Genomic DNA, 13,185 nt, shown 5'->3' on the forward strand with positions numbered 1-13,185 from the left:
CACCATCTGACCAAAAGTATACAAGAATTAGAACATTCAATAAAACAAAATCAATTCTGGGATATGTGGAATAATCTGAGCACAGCAAAACCACAAGACCTACCAATACAAGATGGAGAAATCTGGACAAATCATTTTGAAAACTTATATAAAGAAATCCCCCTGCGATGGACTGGCGACCTGTCCAGGGTGTCCCCCGCCTTTCGCCCAATGTTAGCTGGGATAGGCTCCAGCCCCCCGTGACCCTGTACACAGGATAAGCGGTTGACGATGGATGGATGGATGGATATAAAGAAATCCCATCAAAACAACTCAATGACAATTATAATCTGATCCAACAAAATCTACAAACTTATGAAGAGACAATTAAAAATAATCAAAATCCACTTGACTTCCAAATCACACATGAAGAATTGACAAACAAACTCAAAAAGCAAAAAGGTAATAAATCTTGTGGTCCTGACAGCATTCTGAGTGAGATGCTGAAACACAGCACACCGGAGCTGCAGGCGTGGTGCTCAAACTGTTCAACATTGTCCTTCGTTCAGGCTGTTTTCCTGACATCTGGAGCCAAGGACTTATTACCCCAATTCATAAGAGTGGAAATAAATTAGACCCTAATAATTTCAGAGGCATTTGTGTGAGCAGTAATCTGGGGAAGTTATTTAGCAGTATTTTAAACAATAGAATTGTAAACTTCCTTAACGAACACAATGTCCTGAGTAAGAGTCAGATTGGCTTCGTTCCAAATCACAGAACTACTGACCACATTTACACCCTACACACCCTAATCAATAAACACGTAAAACAGACCAAAAATGGAAAAATATTTGCATGCTTTGTCGATTTCAAAAAAGCATTTGATTCTATTTGGCACAACGGATTATATTACAAACTTTCACAAAGTGGTGTAGGGGGTAAAGTCTATGACATTATAAAATCAATATATTCGAACAACAAATGTGCAATACGAATTGGCAACAAACATACAGAATTCTTCACCCAGAAGAGAGGAGTCCAACGCTGTTCAACATCTACATTAATGAACTAGCGGTGCAGCTGGAGCAGTCTACAGGCCCTGGACTCACTCTACAGGACAGGAGCATCAAGCTCCTGCTGTACGCAGACGACCTGGTGCTGCTGTCACCCACTGCACAGGGACTACAGCAGCACCTGGACCTGCTGCAGAACTACTGCCAGAACTGGGCCCTGGCAGTCAACCTCACAAAGACCAACATTATGGTCTTTCAGAAAAAGCCCAGATGTCAGGAACACAGATACCAGTTCTCTCTAGGCAGCACCGGCCTAGAGCACACGATGCAGTACACTTACCTCGGCCTGGTCATCACTGCATCGGGGAGTTTCAGTGTGGCAGTGAATGCTCTAAGAGATAAAGCTCGAAGAGCTCTATATGCAATTAAGAAGAACTTCCAAAACACTGAATTACCGATTCCAATCTGGTGTAAAATCTTTGATAGTGTAATTCAGCCCATAGCGCTGTATGGAAGTGAGGTTTGGGGTCCACTCAGTGATCAGAGCTACACTAGATGGGACAGACATCCAACAGAAGCCATACACACAGAGTTCTGCAAAATGATTCTAAAACTACAAAGGAAAACACCCAATAATGCATGTAGGGCAGAATTAGGCCGATTCCCATTGATTGTTAATATGCAAAAAAGATCCCTCAAATTCTGGATGCATCTAAAATCAAGTCCCACAGAAACGCTACATTTTAAAGCACTACAAACCCAAGAACTGAACCCCGAAATGAGTCTCCTCAGTCAGCTGGTCCTGAGACTCACTAACCCGACTAACTCTAACCAGTCTCAGACCAGCACTGCTTCTCACACACACATCAGAATAAACCAAATTATCAAACAGTCTAAAAATACATATCTGGAACATTGGGATCAGGTAAATTACACAAAGTAAATTACAATTCTATCGAACTTTGAAATCAAATTATGAATTGGCAGAATATCTCCAGAGTGTGAGAGACACAAAGCAGAGACAGATCCTGAGCAAGTACAGGCTGAGTGAACACAGCCTAGCCATCGAGACCGGCAGACACAGAAAGAGCTGGTTACCCCGAGAGCAAAGGTGTGTGTTCAGTGTAGGACAGGAGAGATTGAGACAGAGACACACTTCCTCCTCCACTGTCACAAATACAGCTCAGTCAGAGAACTGTACTTCAACAAACTCACTGACTTAATACAGGACTTTACAGCCATGACTGAAATAGATCAGATAAAGACCTTACTAGGAGAGGGACAGACAGCAGCACTGGCTGCCAGATACGTGTGTGTGTGTGCCACAGCCTGAGAGACAGCAGGTGAATGTACGTGTGTGTGTGTGTGTGTGTGTCTGACCTCAGTGTGTTTCCCTACTGTCCACCACAGTGACCCTCCGTAATGTATGTGTGTGTATGTATATATGTGTTAAAACACTGTGGTATCGAATGTTCACAGATATTGTAATCTGTTACTCTGTACAATGAATTTAATTTGTACATTTAAATTTAAGTTATATACTTTATTATTTTGATGTCTTTATAATTATTCTCTATGTATAATCTATGTGTTCCAAGCTTTGGCAATATTGTATTATGTACAGTCATGCCAATAAAGCATTTTTTGAATTTGAATTTGAATTTTAATGTTAAAGATCGATCTTGGGATTTAAGAATCCATATAGAGATCGTTCAAATGAAAATCGTGATGCATTGGAAATTCGATATTATTACCCAGGCCTAGAAGTCACTAAATATTAAAGAATTACATATGGTTAGTTGACATTAAACAGTTTTGGAATGTTGTCCTGCGACATGATATGCCATACTCCATCTAAAACTAAATCAGGGATCCAGACTAAAAAAAGACTTAAGGAGGAAAAAGGAAAAGTTTTAATAAACAGTATATATAATTGAGAAGATAAGTTTGCATTCCATTTTGTCTCATAAATGTAAATGTTCACACCCCATTCATAATTTATACAAATATCAGAGACAAAATATTTTTTTTATTTAATACTGCCCTTCAGAATATACATTACATATAGTATGCATATAGTAGTGTGTTGTCTTCTTGAGCAGCAATTAATGTTTGCACCTTGTGTAGTTGTTGCGCGAGTCCCTCAATAGACCTTTTTCACACTCCGGGTTAGCAGGGTAAACTTCGACAGCAGTGAATGGGAGATCACAGCAAATATTATTTTCACTTACCCATTTGCTCCAAGAGCAAAAGAAAAAAATCCACTATTACATTTGAATGACTTTCCAGAAGTGCAAAAAAATAGAGCAGGGTGGATTAAGACAGGAGATGGGAGAAGAGGCCAAATGTACGGTCACTTTCTCAGCAGCTGTCATAGAAAACCCCTCACAGATGTGGTAATTCATTTTTTCAAACTAATTCCAGGGTAATATAATAGTAAGCATAATGTTATAAATAGATTTTCGCTGCTATATAAGGCGGAAACACATTTTCACAGTCTGTGAAATTATTTTTATTTAATTTTTTTATTGTTTTAAATATTTCTTTAGTCTTTCTTTACTGTTACCGGATGGCCCAGACACAGAGACTACGGTACAAGAGTGCTTCTCCAATCCCAATCAATAACTACCAGGAGAAAAAAAAGTGGTACACAATAGAGGACTTTTAATTATAAAGAAGCCCGAAATACACTTGGGTCTCTTATTTTGAAATGTCTGCACTCCCAGATGTGAACTCACTTACGGATGATTCGCTGAGAAAGTGAATCTGATTCAACTGCTAACCTGAGCTCCAGAGTTCAAACCCGCAGTTCTTTTCTGGTGATTCATGAAAAAGATCCGGTTCAAAAGAGTCTTTTGTTCACAAATCTCTTGCGCTGGGTTTGTTGTTGCGTGCGGTGCAGCGAGCTTGTCATCACAACAGAACGGGTGAAAAGTGGCACGAGACACACTGGTGCGCGCTCTAAAGATGTATTCAATAACTCACAAGATGATATCTGATGAAACTGCATATGAACGCACACAACCTAACTGTAGCCAATGTCGACTGGATTTTAAATGATTGTTGCAATTAATTATATTTGGTCACATTTGGAGCCCTGTAAATAGTAAAATTATAATGCAATTATGCATGCAATTGTTATGATCTCATATTAGTTGAGAGATGCATGGAATATTTGCACTTTTAAAATGTGTTTGTCACACCATAGGAACATTTAAAGTGAACCAGTGAAAGAAGAGTGAAAACTTCTACAAAATTATGTCCAGTTAAATGACATAAGATATACAAATTCCCTTATTTATAATTTATATATACATATATATACATACACATTTTAACCTAAATTAAAGAGGTAGAATATAAACTTACAGTCTTTCCAGTGATGACAAACCAGTGAAAGAGCCGTTCAGAATTTCCTGGATTTTATTGTTGCTCAAAATCCTGTAAGGGTAAAAAGGCTGATATTAAAAATCAGGTCAGCAAAGATAAACAAAACCTTACTTGAAAAATAAAAATATTGTTGAAAATTGTTATATTTGATTAAAGTTTTAATTAATTAATTTAAATACCATTTTGGTGATAAAACTGAAAATATGTTGAACAATACTGATACTTTTTTTTTTTTTAATTATCGGGACAATCATAATCATATTTGTCATCATTACTGTCCTATTAACTCACAAAGTAGCACATAACATATTTTGTCTGTTGCACAATGATACATTAAATCAACACGTTCTAGGCAAAGCGACTTGAATGCACAAATCACATGAATCATTGCATGAGAGACACACAACCAATGAGTCGAAGGAGCGTGACAATGTGCTTACATCACAGGACCACTAGGGTAAATTTGGCCATTCATCAACGCCTTACTAGAAGCGATTTTTTAACAGTTAAAATGTGCTTAAATATAGTTCTTTTTCGCACATAAAGTGATTGATTTGCTTTAGAAGACATTAATGTCACTGCTGGAGACAGGAAGTTTTACTTTTATGCTGACTATCTGTGCTTTTTGGACCTACAAATATCTAATCACCATCCACTCCCATTCAAAGGACCTGCTGAGCCTGGATCTTTTTCTACAAATCTTCAAAAGTGTTTTGAGTCATACACATCTCAGATGGCATGAGGGCAGGTTAAAGAAAATGATCATCATTTACTCACCCTCATGTTGTTCCAAACCCGTAAGACTTTCTTCCATGGACAACAAAGTGAGATGTTAAACTATGTCAGTTATCAGAGAATTTGGGTGAACTATCCCTTTAACTTGGTTTTATTGCAAATTTCTCAGCTCACTAAAGTCATATGAAGCTCAATGGAAAATGAAACATAATTTCACTGACATAAGAAGTAGGTTTTTACTTTGTTTGAGCTACTCATACAAATGAAAACCACCAAACACACAATACATAAGATATTCTGTTGAGTCATGTTTGCATTTACATTCAAGAGCCAAAACATAGGGGAAAGCTCTTCCGCATGACTCTTCCATTTTGTGTAAGTAATTCAGCAGTAAACACAGTGATTTTCATTCCAGAGGCAACACCACAACTGTTTGCAGTTGGCTGTTTTAGGGATGGTTTAACCGGATGTGGTCTCATGCTCACAAACCCTTATCCACAGGTCCCAGCCAGGTTGTTATTATTATGGGATGCTGAGGGGTGACTTTATTACAAACTTGGCCATATTTTCCCAGCTTTGAGAACACAAACATTTAATATGCTTTCCTTATTTCACACATATAATTTGTCAACATTATTAACATTTTTGGCCAGTAGACTAAAAGTGAACGAATGTAAGCAAATTGACGTCAGCCCAATGGGGTGGGGCGCATGAGCTTCAACAGATGTGCAGTGCATTAAGAAATAAGTGTATCAAATGTCTCACAGCACTGAGAAGACACATTTGCATGATAAAGAACCCTTTAAAGTCTACATAAAATAAAATGACCCCATTTACCTTCTTACTAGCATACTTGTTCCTGGTCTTATAGTGCACGATTCAGTGTATATTATTCGATCTTTCTAAAAAAATACACTAACTTGCTCCACTTCTGAAACAACTCTCCTTTTCAGCTGATGTCAACAAGGCTGCTTAGGTTTCAACTAGGGCTGCACGAATTGAGGAAAATGTCATATTGCGATTATTGAGGCTAATATTGCGATATGCAATATAATAAACAAATGTAACATGAGTCAACTTGCTTGGTTATCAAGGAAAATGCACAAATTGATTACTGATAATGCTGAAATGTGTATTTCTCAACTCAAACATACAAACTACCAACAACAACAACTATAAATGCAGTTTTTTCAAATTAAAATATTGTACAAAATTAAATAATAACATCTTTGCATTACTGCAAACTTATTTTCTCAATATTACACCTAAATAAAATGGAACAATAAATAAGAACATACAACTTTTCATGAAAATAAGATTGTCCAAACAAACAGGGACATTTAATCAGGATGTAACATGTACTTTCAATAAACTCTTTTGAAAAGGAAACTGGATATAAAAGTGTGGTTCACTCAAACCACTAAAACTGATGTTGCTGTTGTGTTTTTCTTTTTTTAAATGACCAACTGGTATTTCCAAATCCTCGTTCTAAAAAGTTCTACTTATCGCTGGTACCTCTTGTCCAGTGTGTGGTTAATTTTCTGAAATCCCAATTTGCTAACGGTGCATCATGACTCTTTATATCTCTGTGAAGACTTGTCACATGGCGTGACACTCGCAAACACATCTGTAATTGTGCTTTGTTTTGTTTACTGGGCTTTTTAATGTAGTTTTAGTCAATGAAAACTGTTGACATTTTAGTCATATTTTAGTAACATTTAGTCATATTGATATTTTAGCCACTGAACACTGTAAACATTTTAGCCATAAGAGTATTATTGATAAGCATTTGTCAATCTTGTCTATCCAAAACCAATATATACCTGGTATATATATATATATATATATATATATATATATATATATATATATATATACACACACACACACACACACACACACACACACACACACACACACATTTAATTGTTGTTGTCATTTTAGTGTTATGTTTCACATAAGATTGATATTATCATGATGATCTCATCAATGATGCTACACGTTGCAAGCTGCAGACAGCGGCGGTGAGAGACGAGCGTCTCCGTGTTAGAGTGCGCATCACCCGGCAGAACTTTATATCTCTCACGGTCTCGACTCCCACTCAGATTGTGTCTCTTCCGCGACTGGTTGAAGCGGCTCTGACCGCACCAAGAAAGACAGTTTTGGAGTTTGTGTTTATTTACATGGCACACTCCCGTATTATATGAACTTTAATTAAGGATAAAATAAAGATATAATCGCAAAGCTGTGATCTGTGTTTCTATCTGACACTCGAGCTGCAGACAGTGGGGTGAGAGACAAGCGTCTCAGTGATCGAGTGCGCATCAGCCGGCGGAACTTTAAATCTCTCCCGCTCAGATTGTGTCTCTTCTGCGACTGGTTGAACCTCTGACCGCACAGAGAATGACATTTTTGGAGTTTGTGTTTATTTACATGGCATGCTCCCGTATTATATGAACTTTAAGGATGAAATAAAGATATATCGCCAAGCTATGATCGGTGTTATTTTTTCTGGCCACCAGTTCAGTGTCGGTCTGCTCGGCATCCATCTTCACCCGATTTCCACGCTGCACACCGGAAACTCACATGACATGACCACACGTGCCACTCCCTAAACTGAGACTGACTGTTATCTTTTTATTAGAGGTGTAGAAAATGGGCAAACAGCTGTCAGAGAGAATGGGCTGTCACATTCACACATGCACTTATTTATTTAATAGTCGCAGCATTTGCCATCATATAATCGCACAGGCTGACATTGCGATTGCGATATGGATTAATCGTGCAGCACTAGTTTCAACCAATGGGTGCTAGTGATGTTCCAGAAGGCGAGTAGTCCTCCACAACTGACAGCAAACTCTGATATGGAATGCCTACTTTTCACAACCCAAACAATTCCCAATGAATTAACCAAGTCTCACCTTACTTTTGTTTTATTGAATATTGTTTCAGTTAGAAAAGTCACATTACTAGAAATGTCACATTACAAAAGCAAAATGGGTTGCAAATGCCATATCATCCTAAATTTAAAGGGATAGTTCACCCAAAAATGAAAATGCTCTCATAATTTACTCACCCTCATGCCATCCCAGATGTGAAGACTTTCTTTCTTCTGCTGAACACAAAGTTTTTAGAAGAATAATTCAGCTCTGAAGGTCCATACAATGCAATTGAATGGTGGTTTTGAAGCTCTAAAAATCACATTAAGGCAGCATATAAGTAATCCACATGACTCCAGTGGTTAAATCCAGGTCTTTAGAAGAGATAAGATAAGTGTGGGTGAAATCAGATCGATATTTCAGTCAATTTATTACTAAAAATGTACACTTTCACATTCTGATTGTGAAAGTGGAGATTTATAGTAAAAAAAAATATTTTAATATTGAACCACGGGAGTCGTATAAATTAGGTTTATTCTGCCTTTGTGATTTTTAGAGCTTCAAAGCCACCATTCACTTGCCATGTATGGACCTTCAGAGCTAAAATATTTTCTAAAGATCTTTGTTTGTGTTCTGCAGAAGAAAGAAAGCAACACACACCAGTGATGGCATGATGAGATTATTTTTATTTTTAAGTTTGAACTATCCCTTTAAATTACAACTTATTGCAAAGGTCGGTTGTCATTAGCATTGCTATGGGACTAGTTTGTCATTTAAAACAAAAACGTACAACTAAATAGTACACATGTGGTTGTTTGACGAGGAAAATCATATCTGAAATTAATTACTATCTGATATTAATTACTATAAAATGAGTTTCATCCTTACATTCATGTTCAATGTTAACTGTGGATTAATATCATACTTTATAAGGCAATTCTTTCATTTTGACTTCTCATCTGTCTGCAATTACAGTCATGTTTGTTTACATTTCCATTCTGGGCAACACTAATTTGGCTTTCAAAACCTATTCCCTGTCAAGAGCAGAAAACACGCGAGATCAATGCTGAAGTTTGTAGAGATAAATATGCACACGCAGCCTTGTGACTGTCAAGATCAATTTGAAAACGATACTGACATTAAAATAAGTGCAGTATTTTCCAGCTGGCAGCTTTTCCCCTCCCTCTCTCATGACTAGAATATGATCCCATGAGAATAAACGGCACAGAAACACTTCCATTGTGGACCTAAGTACAAGTTTAACCACATCCTACAAAAGCAGGGTTCCCACACTGTTCCTACCAATGGAGTTCCATGAGGTTTCCAGTTGTTAGTGATTACTGTATAAAAATTTTATTTATATCTTTTAAATGTACACCAATTAATTAATTAATCATTCAGACCAATTTGTGAATTGGTTTTACCAAATAATTTAAAGAACTGAATTAAAAGACAATTCGTTTACAAATTTTTACAAATTCCATTTTATTTATTTTTCCCAAATTCCATGTTTTTTTTTTGTGAATATCCTTGTTTTAACGTTTAAATAAATTTTAATCATCAAAAAAAAAAAGATGTTCTAATTAAACTGAATTCATAGAATTTTAATCAAATGATAATCAAAATTATTTTTCAACTTACCATTACATTATTTTTGTCAAATGAAGTGCTTCTATACAGATCCTCTCAGCACATCCAAAACAAAATACTGTTATATTATTTATTTATTTTTGTTAAATACAGTGCAGCACAGCAGAGCATCACACTTTCATTCAGTACAACAGCATTCTTGCTTGAGATATTGCTAAAATATAATGTAATTATTTGATTATTATTATTATTATTATTATTTGTTACTACATTAAAAATGGCATTTTACTACACAGTTATAGTATATTCTGGTCACAATTTCACATGTCTAGTATGAAGCGTAGGCCCATTGTAAAATCCTCAAGTGATGAAGCCTGTGATGACCAGCAGTCTCAGTCTTGCATCAGTGGACAAGACATTTCAACAGCAAACATGCCAATTTTTGTCTGGCACCTTTAGGTCTCCTAGTGCTGCAGATAGACAGTGAAGATAATCTTATCTTCATTTAGAAAAGCTCTGCAAGGACCCAGTGACAAAACAACAAATAATACCACAAATACACTTTATTGGGAACACCTTTAGACCTACTTATTCATGCGATAATCGATTCAGTCAATTAGGTGGCAGCAGTGCAATGCATAAAATCATGCAGATATGGGTCAGGAGTCAGTTAATGTTCACACAATCCTTCAGAATGGGGATAAAATTCGATTTCAGTGATTTCGACTGAGGCATGATTGTTGGTAACTGACGGGCTGGTTTGAGTATTTCTGTAACTGCTGATCTCCTGGGATTTTCACCCACAACAGTCTCTCAGGGCTACTAAACTGAAACATTAAGGAGCCAAATGGCTGTTTTTAGTCGCCAAATCACAGAATTGCTTGATTTAGGTTGCTGTTCTGAAACCAGATAGAAAGCCAAAGGAAAACTGCTGCTAATAACCCATTAAGGAGGTTTAATATACAGTATATATAAAAAAATAAGTTTGGATTCCCCTTTTGACTCATAAATGATCACACCCCTTTCGTAATTTATAGAAATATCAGAGACAAAAATACTATTTATTTAGTACTGCCATTCAGAATATACAATACAGATATTTACATAAAGTATAATATGCATAGTAGTGTGTTGCCTTCTTGTGCATCAATGAATGTTTGCACCTTATGTAATAGTTGTGTACAAGTCCCTCAATTGTCCTAAGTGTCAAAAGCTGGAACTCATATAAACACACACACACACACACATATATATATAAATAATTTAAATTGTTTTTAAATATACTGCTACCGATGGACTAGACACAGAGACTATAAGAGTGCAAATTGAATGATACCGCAGGTGCAGCTTATTGTGCTACTCCAATCTCTATCAATAATTTACCAGAAGATCAAAAAAGTGGTACATAAGAGGCATTTAATTATAAAGTAGCCCGAAACACCCATGGGACTCCTATTTTGAAATGTCTGCACTCCCATGAACTCACTGGCAGATGATTCAAACTGCTAACCTGAGTTCCTGAGTTCAAACCTGCAGTTCTATTCAGGTGATTCATGAAAGAATCATTTGTTCACGAATCTCTCGCGCTGGGTTTGTTGCTGCGTGTGGTGCAGCGACCTCGTCATAACAACAGAACAGGTGAAAAGAGGTGCGAGACACACTGGTGCACACTCTTAAGATGTATTAATTAACTCATAAGATGATATCGGATGAAACCGCATATGAACGCACACAACCTGACTGTCGCCAGTGGTGACTAGATTTTAAATTATTGTTGCAATCAATTATTTTTGGTCACATTTGCGACCATTTTAGTCAAGTCTGGAGCCATGTCTCTGTAAGTGGTAATGCCTTGTTGAAAAGAGAGGTCAATGGAGAATGGGCAGACTGGTTCGAGCTGACAGAAAGGCTTCAGTAACTCAGATAACCACTCTTTTTTTTCCAATTGTATTGAGCAGAATAGCATCTCAGAATGCACAACAAGTCGAACATTGAGGCGGATGAGCTACAACAGTAGAAGACCATGTAGGGCAATCTATTAGGACCATGGTGTTCCTAATAAAGTGCTAAGTGAGTACAATACCATTGTGTTTGATAGTGCATATGTCTTGTCAACCTAAAATCTAAATCTGCACATGGTCTTTTTTCTTTACATCCAAATCTTTAAAAAATAAATAAATAAACTTTGTTCAAAACTACTTTGAAACCTATTTGGAACAAAGGTCTCCAAGAAGCCAGAAAGATCAATAACAACATTTTAAGCTGCAAACACATTATGTTTTGGTCTCATGAGATGCAAATACAGTGAAAATATTCTGCTTGCTCTAGATACATTCGTTCCACCTTCATCTCTAATATATAAAAATATACCTTCATTAAAGTAACCGGTCTCCCAAAAGTTAAAATGCTGCCATTCTTTTTTCACTATCATATCATTGAAAACCTTATGGCAATTTTTTTTTTTTTAGGTGGACACACAAAACATGAAACTTTTAAGAATTTTGTGTTCACAATTTTCTCTAATTAAAGCAAACTGGGGCTATCAAGCTCCAAAACGTAAAAAAGTATCATAAGAGTTATTTTTGTCTGTTACACTATATTCATAGCCACCATAAATGGATGTCAATCCACACATCTTATCACGTGGCTTGTTGGCGCATTACCGCAGAGACGTAGCGTGTGTGGAGGCTTCACGCAATTCTCCGTGGCATCCACACAGAACTCCCCACACCCCCACCGAGAGAGAGAACCACATTATAGTGACCACGAGGAGGTTACCCCATGTGACTCTACCCTCCCTAGCAACTGGGCCAATTTGGTTGCTTAGGAGACCTGGCTGGAATCACTCAGCACACCCTGGGATTGGAACTCATGACTCCAAGTGTGGTAGTAAGCATCAATACTTGCTGAGTTACCCCGGCCCCCTGACAATTTTCATTCTTGGGTGAACTATAACATTACATTTTTTTTTTAATCAAATTTTTTTTATTTTTTTAAACGAACAGCTATTAGTCACATATTGCTTAAATACAGTAAACAAAATGACTCGGTTACTAACGTAATCTCGGTTCCCTGAGAGGAGGGACCGAGTATTGCGTAAGTAGCTTACGCTATGGGAAAACTCCATTTCTCGAGAAATATTGAAGTCTTTATGTAAAACGCATTGCAGCTGCACAGCATACAGCAATGAGCGAGGCAGCTCGGTCATTGGCTGTGCTGCGGCAACTTGCTCGAACCAATGACGGGGCGACTCTGCTTCGCGCTCGCTCGCTCAGAGCCCGCCAAGATGGGCGTGGCTAGGGCTATATATTAGGCGCCCCGTCATGAGAGTTCTTTAGGTTCAATCGACTGAAGCGAACTGACCAAGCACAAGCACGGCAGCTTACGCAATACTCGTTCCCTCCTCTCAGGGAACCGAGGTTACGTTAGTAACCGAGTCGTTCCCTCTCGAGAGGTCTCTCCTATTGCGTAAGTAGCTTGCGCTATGGGAACACCATGCAAAACGCCGTGCGTGCTGACTTCGCTCTATAAAGCCAGAGGCGGATGCCTGAGCCTTAAATCAAAGTGATTATCCAACAAGCCGGCCAACGGCGAGCTAT

The 13,185-nt window shown here is 37.5% G+C and overlaps 1 protein-coding gene across 1 annotated transcript in view; it reads right to left on the bottom strand.

Annotated features, from left to right (window-relative positions):
- The window catches only part of LOC127658367 (adhesion G protein-coupled receptor A3), a 63,256-nt gene that overhangs the window by 40,499 nt on the left and 9,572 nt on the right, over positions 1–13,185 (bottom strand). The window contains exon 2 of the mRNA XM_052147629.1: positions 4,362–4,433. Coding sequence (XP_052003589.1) covers positions 4,362–4,433 — 72 coding nt within the window. The remainder of the gene's footprint in view (positions 1–4,361; positions 4,434–13,185) is intronic.

The sequence above is a fragment of the Xyrauchen texanus genome, chromosome 2 (assembly GCF_025860055.1).
Source record: "Xyrauchen texanus isolate HMW12.3.18 chromosome 2, RBS_HiC_50CHRs, whole genome shotgun sequence".
NCBI lineage: Eukaryota > Metazoa > Chordata > Actinopteri > Cypriniformes > Catostomidae > Xyrauchen > Xyrauchen texanus.